General features: G+C 36.6%; 1 protein-coding gene across 1 annotated transcript; it reads right to left on the reverse strand.

Annotated features, from left to right (window-relative positions):
• Window positions 1-9,355: 9,355 nt before the first annotated feature.
• On the reverse strand, window positions 9,356-11,191 carry LOC141713250 (cytochrome P450 714A1-like). Its single transcript, XM_074516576.1, has 4 exons — window positions 10,891-11,191; window positions 10,530-10,780; window positions 9,917-10,292; window positions 9,356-9,811 (listed from the first exon to the last, which is right to left on the reverse strand). The coding sequence occupies exons 1-4, from the start codon at window positions 11,164-11,166 to the stop codon at window positions 9,377-9,379; spliced, it is 1,338 nt and encodes a 445-aa protein (XP_074372677.1). The 5' UTR covers window positions 11,167-11,191; the 3' UTR covers window positions 9,356-9,376.
• Window positions 11,192-11,742: the final 551 nt, after the last annotated feature.

Raw genomic sequence — 11,742 nt, forward strand, 5'->3', positions numbered from 1 at the left:
ATCAAAATTACTGATTTTTCGAGAAAAGACTTTAGTTACAACATCACACATGTAACTCCATTCCTTTCTAAGACCTAGTCTTCTAATGTCACTTAGTTTTGTAGTAGGAAGTACATAATGAATGGAATTGAGCATATTGACAATATCAGTGTCAGTGTGTGGTGCAGTTACATTATCATCAGGAATCTTGAAACATGCTTTTATTACATCACTATTGATACAGAATTCATTACCTTTGATGGTCAGAGTGATGGTTTTGTCAGTAGAGTTGTAGATTGCTGTTGTCCACATCTCTTCAACAACTTCACAATGAATTGTGGGTGATTCCAGCATGGCAAAACTTAACTTGCAGTTCTTCACGAAGTCCATCATCTTATGATAGTCTTCTGATTGCTGAATACCCTTATTGACCAAAGCAGTGAAGTTGTTCTTTTCATATATGAACCCAGTCTGTGACATGATCTTTACTACGAGTGCCATTGTTAGAGAAGAAAAGTTTGAAGAGAAAGAGGATTTTTGCTTGAGAGAGAATGAAATAACACGGTTGAATTTGAGAATGATAAAAGAAAATGATTAGAATGAAATAAGCTTTTATACTTTACTCAGAATCAACGGATAAAAATAATAAAGAGAAGTAAATTACCCAATAGAAAATGCCTAAAATAGCCGTTTTAAAATAAACTGTAAAAATTCCACCCATTATCCATCGTGTAATGCTTACAAACTGTAAGTATACTCGATGGATAATGTTCAGGGAATTAACGGTTACGATTTAGACACTTCGACGGATGAGGATAAACTATTATCCGTCGAGCTTTAAAATATTCCAGAAAAGTAATTGATTTTTATTTACAATTTGTATATCGACGGATGACTCAACCTGATGGATAATGGTCATCCGTCGAAATGCAAATTTTGACTTAGCCAAAATTTCATCCAAGACTAAAAATGAGCTAAATTTCTGGATACTTTTCAACTTGCAAAATAATTCAGATAAATTCAAGAGTAATTAAACATACTTAACTCACTTACCAACCTAGAAAAGGTGGATTCATCCAGTGGCTTGGTAAAAATATCTGCAAGTTGCTTCTCACTTGGAACAAAATGTAGCTCTACAGTACCATTCATTACATGTTCCCTTATGAAATGGTACTTGATGTCTATATGCTTTGTCCTTGAATGTTGCACTGGATTTTCAGTGATGGCAATTGCACTTGTGTTGTCACAGAAAATAGGAATCCTTTTAACTTGCAAGCCATAGTCTAGCAATTGATTTTTCATCCATAAAATCTGTGCACAGTAACTGCCAGCAGCAATATATTCAGCTTTAGTTGTAGAAGTAGAAACTGAATTTTGCTTTTTACTGAACCAGGACACAAGCTTGTCTCCTAAAAATTGACAGGTTCCTGTTGTGCTTTTTCTGTCAATTTTGCAACCTGCATAGTCTGCATCTGAATAACCAGTTAGATCAAAACCAGAATCTCTAGGATACCAAATGCCAATTTTGGTGTTCCTTTGAGATATCTGAAAATTCTCTTAATAGCTATTAAGTGAGACTCTCTAGGATCAGCCTGAAATCTAGCACATAAATATGTAGCAAACATTATATCTGGCCTACTAGCTGTTAAGTACAGAAGTGAGCCAACCATGCCTCTATAACTTGAAATATCCACAGACTTTTCAGTAGTGTTTAGTTCAAGCTTAGTTGCAGTGGCCATGGGAGTTTTTGCAGATGTGCAATCCATTAGATCAAACTTCTTTAAAAGATCAAAAATATATTTAGTTTGACTAATGAATATTCCATCACTAACTTGCTTAACTTGTAAACCAAGAAAGTAAGTTAGTTCTCCCATCATACTCATTTCATACTTGCTTTGCATCAGTTTGGCAAACTTTTTACAAAGTTTCTCATCTGTAGAGCCAAAAATAATATCATCTACATAAATTTGAACAAGTATGCTAGAGCCATTAACATTTCTGAAAAATAAAATTTTATCTACAGTACCTCTTGTTAAGTGATTTTCCAAAAGAAACTATGATAAAGTGTCATACCAGGCTCTAGGTGCTTGCATCAGTCCATAAAGTGCTTTCAGTAGATAATAGACATACTCTGGGAAATTTGGATTTTCAAAGCCAGGAGGTTGACTTACATACACTTCTTCCTCTAAATCTCCATTCAGAAAGGCACTTTTGACATCCATTTGATAGACCTTGAAATTGGCATGGGCTGCATAGGCTAAGAAGATTCTGATGGCTTCAAGTCTTGCAACAGGAGCAAATTTTTCATCAAAATCTATCCCTTCTTGCTGACAATAGCCTTTAGCAACCAATCTTGCGTTGTTCCTTATTACTATGCCATTTTCATCCATCTTGTTTCTGAATATCCATTTGGTGTCTATTGGATTCTTTCCTGTAGGCTTGGGTACCAGCTTCCATACTTTATTCCTTTCAAATTGGTTTAGCTCCTCCTGCATAGCTAAAATCCAATCAGGATCTAACAAGGCTTCTTCTACCTTCTTTGGTTCTTCCTTAGACAGGAAGCTGCTGTATAGACATTCTTCTTGAGTTGCTCTCCTGGTTTGAACTCTGGAAGAAACATCACCAATAATCAGTTCAAAGGGGTGATCTTTTGTCCATTTTCTTGGTTGAGGTAGATTAGCCCTAGATAAAGAGACCTCAATGTTGTCTTGATGTGTGATTGAGTTTTGATTGCTAGAAACTCCCCCTGAGTTTGTGGATCTTTGATTTGAGATAGGGGTACTTTCTATGGGTGATCTGTCTTGACTTCCTGCTCCTTTTGATAACCCGACGGATGGTGAATTTTGAGTACCGACGGATGAGGCAGGTTGTCTTCCGACGGATAATACAGATTGCCTTCCGACGGATGAAGCATTATGTAACTCGACGGATGTTGAGTTTTGTGCTTCATTTGTGGTAGATTTGTCAGCCTTATCCTTAGACACTGTTTCTTGATCACTCTCATCATCACTTTCATCACTGACCATCTCAACATTGTCGAATTTGAGGCTTTCATGGTAATCTCCATCTTTTAGTCCTTCAATCTTTTTATCATCAAACACAACATGTATAGATTCAACAACAATGTTGGTTCTTAGATTGTAGACTCTATATGCTTTACCAACAGCATATCCAACAAAAATTCCTTCATCTGCTTTAGCATCAAACTTCTCATTTTGATCAGTTTGATTTCTCAGAATATAGCATTTACAGCCATAGACATGAAGAAAGTTTAGAGTTGGCTTCTTGTTCTTGAACAATTGATAAGGTGTCATGCATCTTGCTTGATTAATCAGAGAGATGTTCTGAGTGTAGCATGCAGTGTTTACAGCTTCAGCCCAGAAATAAGTTGGTAATTTTGATTCTTCAAGCATTGTCCTTGCAGCTTCAATAAGGGATCTATTCTTTCTTTCCACTACTCCATTCTGTTGTGGAGTCCTTGCTGCTGAAAACTCATGCAAGATCCCATTTTCCTCACAAAATACTCTCATGACATAGTTCTTGAACTCAGTTCCATTGTCACTCCTGATTCTTCTAACTTTGAAATCAGGATGATTGTTAACTTGCCTTATGTGATTGATGATGATTTCACTAGCCTCATCTTTGGACTTTAGGAAATAGGTCCAAGAGAACTTTGAGAAATCATCTACAATTACTAAGTAAAATCTTTTCTTTGAAATTGACAATACATTGACTGGTCCAAACAAATCCATGTGAAGCAGTTGCAGAGGCTCTTCAATTGCCGAATCAAGTTTCTTCCTGAATGATGCTTTAATCTGCTTCCCCTTTTGGCAGGCATCACACAGTCCATCCTTTGTAAACTCCACCAGAGGAATGCCTCTAACTAGCTCTTTCTTTACCAGCTCATTCATGGTCTTGAAGTTCAAATGGGATAGCTTCTTGTGCCATAGCCAACTTTCATCTTGACTTGCTTTACTAAGAAGACAAGTTACAGATTCTGCTTTAGTTGAGTTGAAGCCAGCTAGGTACATATTTCCTCTTCTCACACCAGTAAGAACCACTTTGTTGTTTTGATTATTAATCACAACACAGGTTTCTTTGTTGAAGGTTACTGAGTTGCCTTTGTCACAAAGCTGGCTGATACTCAACAGATTGTGTTTGAGACCATCCACTAAGGCAACCTCTTCAATGATGACATTGTCCTTTGAAATCAAGCCATATCCCACAGTATAACCTTTGCTGTCATCTTCAAAAGTGATACTTGGGCCAGCTCTCTCTTCAAACTCTGTGAGCAGGGTAGAATCACCAGTCATGTGTCTTGAACAACCACTATCCAAGTACCAAAGATTCCTTCTATTTCCCTGCACACATTAAAATCAAATCAAGTTGATTTTGGTACCCAAGTTTCCTTGGGTCCTGCCTTGTTAGCTTTCTTCTTCTGTTTCTTAGGTCTTAACTCATTTGACTTAGGAATTTCAGATTCTTCCTTAGTCATTTGGGTTGGGCCTTTGAAACCACTAGATGCAACAGAATTATTATGCATGTTATAGCTAACAGGGAAATGGCATGCTTGGTGCAAACATGTTATTCCAGTAAGGCATGCTAAATGGCATTTGAGGCATATTGTATGCAGCATAATATGGATTAGGTGCAAATGGCATATTAGCAAACTGTGCATTCATGTTCTGTGTAGGCATAGCATTAACAGGCATGGGAGGCATGGCATTCATGTTAGAGAATTGAGGCTGAACAGACATGGGAGTAGGCATGGCAGATTTGCAATTAACAGACAAATGATTTACACTACCACACTTGACACAGATTTTTCTAGGAGCATATTTGTCAGATGTGTAGTTATTGTGTTTGTTAATCCCTACTTTACCATTCCTATTGTTTTTCCTATTAGTCTCTGTTTTTACCTCTATCTTCTCAAGTCTGTCACTTAACTGTTTGACAGTCATGTGACCAACATTAGCCTTCTTCCCTTTCTTGGCTTGACTTGACTCTCCTGAAACAAAGTTCTTGGAAACAGACCCATACTTATCATTTAGATTGGTTAATTTCGCTTTGTTAATGGGTTTGCTTACAGCCGACGGATGAGGATTTTTATCATTCGACGGATAACACTTTTTGTTATCCGACGGATAGTCCTCATCATCCGTCGAGTCTACATCTGTCAGCAACTCATCTACCAAAATAGGTTCTAGTTTCCCCTTATTCTTTTTCCAGGCTTCATCACAAAAAGACTCAATTCCTTGAACCTTAGTGATTTGAGCATGAACATCTCTGGATGTTTTCCATGCTTTAATTACCTCTTGTTCACGATCGAACTGCTTCTTTAAATTTTCTTCCTTTTTCAAGGACTCAGTTAATTCCTCCTTGGCAATTCTACACTCAATTTTTAGTTTCTCAAACTCAACAAACTGAGACTCCAGCACATTATTCCTCTCACTCAAAAATAAGTTTTTTTCTTTGATTTTAGCATTTTCTTTAGTGAGGGACTTAAGTGTAACACGCAAATGATACAATTCTGTAGACATGTCATTTATTGCATCATTACACTCAGCTTTAGATAAATGTGCAAGGTTTGTAGTGATTACCTGATTGCTTGAGGAACTTGTCTCTGTTTCATCAGACTTGGCCATAAGGGATAGATTGACATAGCTGACATCTTCATCTTCATCCAAGCCATCAGCTGCCCAGTCATTCTCTTGTGTAATAAAAGCCATTTCCTTTTGTTTGAGTAGATCAAAGTATTTTTGCTTGTAATCTACAGACTCAAATCTTTTCTTACTGGAATCTGACTTTTTACACTCATTTGCAAAATGCCCTGCCAAGCCACATTTGAAACACTTGAATTTTGATTTATCCACCATGTTTCTATTTGGCTTGGCAGCTCCAAAGTTCTTCTTGAACTTGAGATTGGCAAATCTTCTTGAAAGGAATGCTAGGTGCTCATCAATGTCCTCCATGTCATCTTGGCTCAATGAATCTTCATTTTCTGCAGCTAGCTCTTTACCCTTGCTTTCACAGGCCTTTGAAGTTGATTCCACAGCTTCCATCTTCACTTCCTTCTCCTTTTCCAGATCAGCAACTAGTGCAATGGATCCTCCTTTCTTCTTTCCTCTCTCCATTCTTTCATCCTGCTCTATTTCAAGCTCATAGGTCTTCAGAATGCCATACAGTCTCTCCAAAGTAAACTCCTTATAATCTTGTGAGTTTCTCAATGAGACTGTCATTGGTTTCCATTCCTTTGGAAGAGATCTGAGAAATTTCAGATTGGAGTTTTTAGTCTGATAGACTCTTCCATGCAATTTAAGAGCATTTAGTAGCTTTTGGAATCTACTAAAAATGTCAGTGAGTGACTCACTTTTTTCATTGTAAAAATGCTTATATTGCTGAATCAGGAGCTGTATTTTATTTTTTCTTACTTGCTCAGTACCATCACAGATTATCTGTATTGTGTCCCAAACTTCCTTGGTAGTCTTGCAGTTAATAATGTTATCAAACATGTCTGCATCAACACCATTGAACAGAATGTTCATGGCCTTTTTATCTTTCCTGACTTGTTCAATATCAGGATCAGACCATTCATGCCTTGGCTTTGGAACAAATGGTTCATTTCCTGTTGCAGCTCTCATTGGAACATGAGGGCCTTTTTCTATGCAGTCTACATAGGCCTCATCTTGAGAAAGCATATGAAGATGAATCTTTACCTTCCAATGATGGTAATTATCTTTATCAAGAAAAGGAATCTTGACTCCAACATCTTTCTTGTTCATCTTGCTGAACTGTTTTGATCTTTAAACTCTTTGTAGATTAAGAGCTTGCTCTGATACCAATTGTTAGTCCCTTAACAATATAGCAAGAATTACAGAAGGGGGGTGAATGAATTCTTGAACCTTTTTCTTGAATAAAAATGTTCAACTCGATTATGGATATATTTGTTTTGATTAGCACAATACGGAATGTAAACTTGAATGAATCAAAAACATAAGTAATTAAAAATAAGAGTCTTTAAAAACTTTCTGGTGGATTTAAACAATTCCACCAAAGATATATATAATATATCGAGAGGACTCTATGTGCAGAAATGCTCACAGCTGCTTACAAAATAGAACTGCTGAGAATACAGGAGATGCTAAAGATTGTGCTTACAAAGATTTCTCTGTTTTCTTATGTTTCTCAGCTATCTCATTTATTTTTCTATTTTCTACTCTCTTGGTTTATATATATTACCAAGATTACAAAGTCAAAAGAACTGAACAAATATAAAATCTAACAGTCTTGATCTTTGCTGCTTTTCGTCCTCTATTACCCAGTTAATGGGCTTCCACAGTGTGTTTGTATCCAACTCGACGGCTGTGTGTCAGCTTTCACTGTTCAACTGATGTTTGAATCTTGATATGATCATCCGTCGACTTTCAGATCATCCGTCGATGACTTAATTGATCATCCATCGACTGCTATGTGAAACATCCGTTGATAGTCATTTGATCATCCGTCGACGCTTTGTTAATCATCCGTCGGTAGCTATTTTGGCACTTGACTTCATTTCACTTATACAGAATTACAAGACATTGCTTATGTACAGTTGATCAACCTATTCTGCATATCTAGTTAAAGTCAACATGACTTATATGCTACTACAGATTCTATACAAAGGTGCATACATCACTGTGCTATAAACTTATTATTACATAAGCTACTCACTCGATTGATAATAAGTTAATCATCCGTCGAGACTACAATGAGTTATCCGTCGGAACTAAAACTCTTATCCGTCGAGTGCTACATAATTTCACTAAGTAAAATCTACTTAGACATTTTGTTAAAGTGATCATCAAGTACACAACATATTCACAACATTAGGATAACAATTGACAAAATTGTTATCATTATTTTTGTACCACTATCCTAATTCATTGCTAACAGAATAACACTGAAAAACAGAGAGATACAATTAAAATACAATTATCCTTATAAGTAATTATATATGTCAAAACAGAGAGATACAATTAAACACAATTAAAATTAAACAAATGTAAAATCAAAACCAAAATTTACAAGCAACAAGATAATTACAGAGCAACATCCACCTAGTATAAATTAGGGTTTCAATTTAAAAAACCCCAACTTTCATATCTAGGGTTTCAATTTAAAAAACACATAATTTTCAAATCCAGGGTTTTCAAAATTCTAAATTAATGGTTAACATGTGGGTTAATTCAAGTTTATATAATGAAAAAGGAGGAGAAATAAACCTAATTTGAGTGCAAATGTGAGAGTACAAAGAGTCAGCGCAGTTGCTTTGGTTGAGTAGATTGCAGCAGCGGCGAGAGGTCGGAGAGAGTACGACCGAGACCACGGCAAAACAACGGCGAGACTCCGGTGAGAGAGAGAGAGTTTGTGTGTTTTAGAGAGAGGTTGAGACGGACTAGAGAGAGATGGTGAGTGAGAGAGAGGGAGAGAGAGTTTGGCCGGGAGAGAACCGGTGACGGGAGAGGGTCTGAGAGTTTGAGAGAGATTGACGAGGGAGAGAGATTTTGAGAGAGAGAGAGCAGTATTTAGTTTTTAGTTTAGATTTTTTTAGTTAATTTGTCTGAAGAGAGGGAGAGTGAATTCGTTAAGGGGGGAAAAATTGGCTAAGGGGGAAAGAAAGGGGGGCTTTGCCGCGTTCATTTTTTTTCAAAATATAGACATTGGTTCTATTTTTTTTCAAGATTTAATATTATTTTGGAGATTTTAGACTATTTAATTATTGTTTAGAATATATTAGTGCTCTGTTTGAGGTTTATGAGTTATATGTAATATCTCCTTTTATTATTTAAAAAGGGTGTTACAATTAGACTTCTATCCAAAATATATATTATTAGAAAATCTAAAATTAAAATTAGACAAAAATAATGTGCGTCCTTTTAAAAAATATTATTTCAATGTGCCTTGCTCTCTTCAAGGCTCTCTGCAGATCTTCTGTCCTCTCGGGAACTTGTCATTTCTTCGTTAACATTGGCACACACAAATTTTCAATTCATATATCATTATTCACGTATTTTTATACTTGTTCTTTAATTAATTCTTTTCTTTACTAATTTTTGTGTGTATTTTGTTTAATGGACGATTTTACTATATTCATGACAAAAAAATTAACCAAGTTTGTGAACATTTGGCGGCTACAGATTTTTAACTCACATGATCAAGTCATTATTTTGACCTTGCATGATTTCCATGTAGCATTTGCAATTCTGACATATATTAGCGTCAGTTAAACTGATAAGATGAGCAAGTTGAAGACTCTCGTATCGGAACAATATTTGCATAGTACTTCTGAGTTGAAGAAAAGGATATATATAGCAAGAAGAGAGCAACGTGCGTCTATGCACAATACGCAATATTATTAGCCCCTTTTAGATCTCTGAACCAGGATGGAAACACCATGTCCAGGCTCAACGATCATTCTGTAAGCAGGGGAGTGCTTATAACTGGGAGCTAGTGAAAATGTGAACTTGGATATGATAAGTGTTATGACAACTTTCAGTTGAACCATTGCAAAATTTTTACCTAAGCACAACCTAGGTCCTAATCCGAATGGAATGTATGCCTGGGGAACTTTGCAGGCATTAGATACACCTGAGGAAAACCTCTCAGGATTGAACTCATTTGCATCTGCTCCCCATATATCTGGATCACGATGCAGTGTCGGGATCAATGTCCATATACATACGCCTTTTGGAACAGTGATTCGTCCGAGTTGAGTCTCTTCTAGTGCTTCCCTTGACACAAATGCTGCTGGTGGATACAAACGCATCACTTCTTGAATCACCATTGTTACCTATATCAGTGGCATCACTCTATATTATTATAATTTCTTACTAATCTTTGTCAAAATTATATTGTAATATTTGATGGTTTCTCCAATTAGTCCATGATTATGTACCGTTTTCATTTTGGAAAGTGAATCTGAATCTAGAATGCCGTCCTGGCAAATTTGAAGAGTTTCCTCGCGTATACGAGCTTGCCATTCAGGATGTAAAGCAAGAAGCATCAAGCACCATGTAGCAGCAGTAGCGGTGGACTCATGCCCTGCAAAATATATGTTTTTGCAATTATCAACAATGAACTGCTTGGATGACTCCTTGCCCACACAAACATCATTAATGGCCTCCTCGAGTATCAGCTGCAACAGATCCTTCTCCAATGATGAGGATGACTCTAGACATTCCTTTTGGCGTTCTTTCACTACTTCCCAGATCAAAGATTCCACCTCCCTTTCCAAACCCCTCATCTCCTTTTGCTGTCTAGTTGCAAGAAATCTGCAGCAAAGGTTTAGGATCAGTAGAATAAATTGAAAAGCCACTAGAGCTAAAATTGTTAACAGCTAATAGAATGCTACAAAATGTACTGGTCCCCTTGTCTCCTTTTTATAAATGTTTGAACTTATAAGCTAGGCCTTTTTGCTGCTGAAAATGACAACTGGATACATGAAAAAATATAAAATAAAGGCAAGATGCAGAATTTCGGGTATACGACATATAATCAATATAAACTACCCAAATGTCGGTAGGCCAAAAAGAACGCTGCCAGTAGATATGGTCTCTTGAAGAGTTCTGAGCTTAGAGAAGATCTGTTTGCCTTTGACATAAGAGCTGCCAAAGCATGTTCTGGAGATAACATCAGCAGAGACGCTTCTTAAATCCTCTTCAACTCTTATCTCTGTCATAACTCCACCTTGTGCCTCAATGCAGGACTCCCATTTCTTCAGAAGTGGCTGTGCTGACTCTACCATCAGACCAACCATTCCCTGTCACATACATACCAATCAATTTCTCCCATGCACTTAATTATTGTAACTCCTAAAATTATTATAAAAATGTGGCCTAAACTTTTCCGGGGCCATGATTTTCGTCCTACCTTGACCTTGTCCATAAAAAATTCAGGGGCCACGATTTTCCTCTGCTGTGCCCAAAAATGACCATTCGACCTCAAAATGCCATTCCCTAGTAAAGGCGCGAGTCTCTTAGTTATATATGAAGGCTTTCCTAATCCGAAAGTGATGCATTGATTCATTTCCTTCACTAGTTCGGGATGATTCACGTACAAATGTTGTTTGTTCCCAGTTGAATAGGTATACACTGGACCTGCATTCATAACCCCACAGTATAGTTCAAACTTAGTGATTTGATGCATTCTTAGTTAATCCAAAGACTCTCCAATAAAGCATGCCCCTGTGACCTGTATGTAGTCTTATCAAAAAAGCATCTTCATAACCATGATTTCTTTTCTTGTTTGCTTTCATCATGTGGTCCAGTATGTTGTTAGCATAGATATTATTATGTATCTCATCTGCTAACTATTTTTCTAACTTACTTACTATACAGATTACAAGCTACCACTCCTAATTAAACAAGCCTAAGGACAACACGTACGATAAATTCGTTCACATAATGATAACCGATTAAAAGTATACGACAAAATAAACTGAGCAATCAGTGTTATGACAAAGTACCCATTGATTATTCACAAGTCTATTCAATCCAATAAAAAAACAATTGTTTATAAGTAATGAATTTGGACAAATTAATCAAGTCTACATAATGTTGTTTAAATGCTTACACTGTTACACATAGCTGCTAAGCTGTCACAGTACTGTACCAAACAGATGCTCATGTTGTATGAGCTGGAAAAACATCTCTGATATTTTGGGTTTCAGTGAGTGCAAAGCTTATTCATCTATACACAAGTGGTACAATTTAGTTTACATTC

This window comes from Apium graveolens, chromosome 3 (assembly GCF_009905375.1).
Source record: "Apium graveolens cultivar Ventura chromosome 3, ASM990537v1, whole genome shotgun sequence".
In the NCBI taxonomy this organism is placed as follows: domain Eukaryota; kingdom Viridiplantae; phylum Streptophyta; class Magnoliopsida; order Apiales; family Apiaceae; genus Apium; species Apium graveolens.

Bases quoted from the DNA above. Each gene is read 5' to 3' on its own strand.
- LOC141713250 (XM_074516576.1), bottom strand. From the start codon at position 11,166: ATGCATCAAATCACTAAGTTTGAACTATACTGTGGGGTTATGAATGCA. The intron at 10,781-10,890 runs GTAGGACGAAAA...TGTATGTGACAG, and splicing joins TTTTTATGGACAAGGTCAAG to GGAATGGTTGGTCTGATGGT. The intron at 10,293-10,529 runs GTAGTTTATATT...CCTTTGCTGCAG, and splicing joins TTTGGCCTACCGACATTTGG to ATTTCTTGCAACTAGACAGC.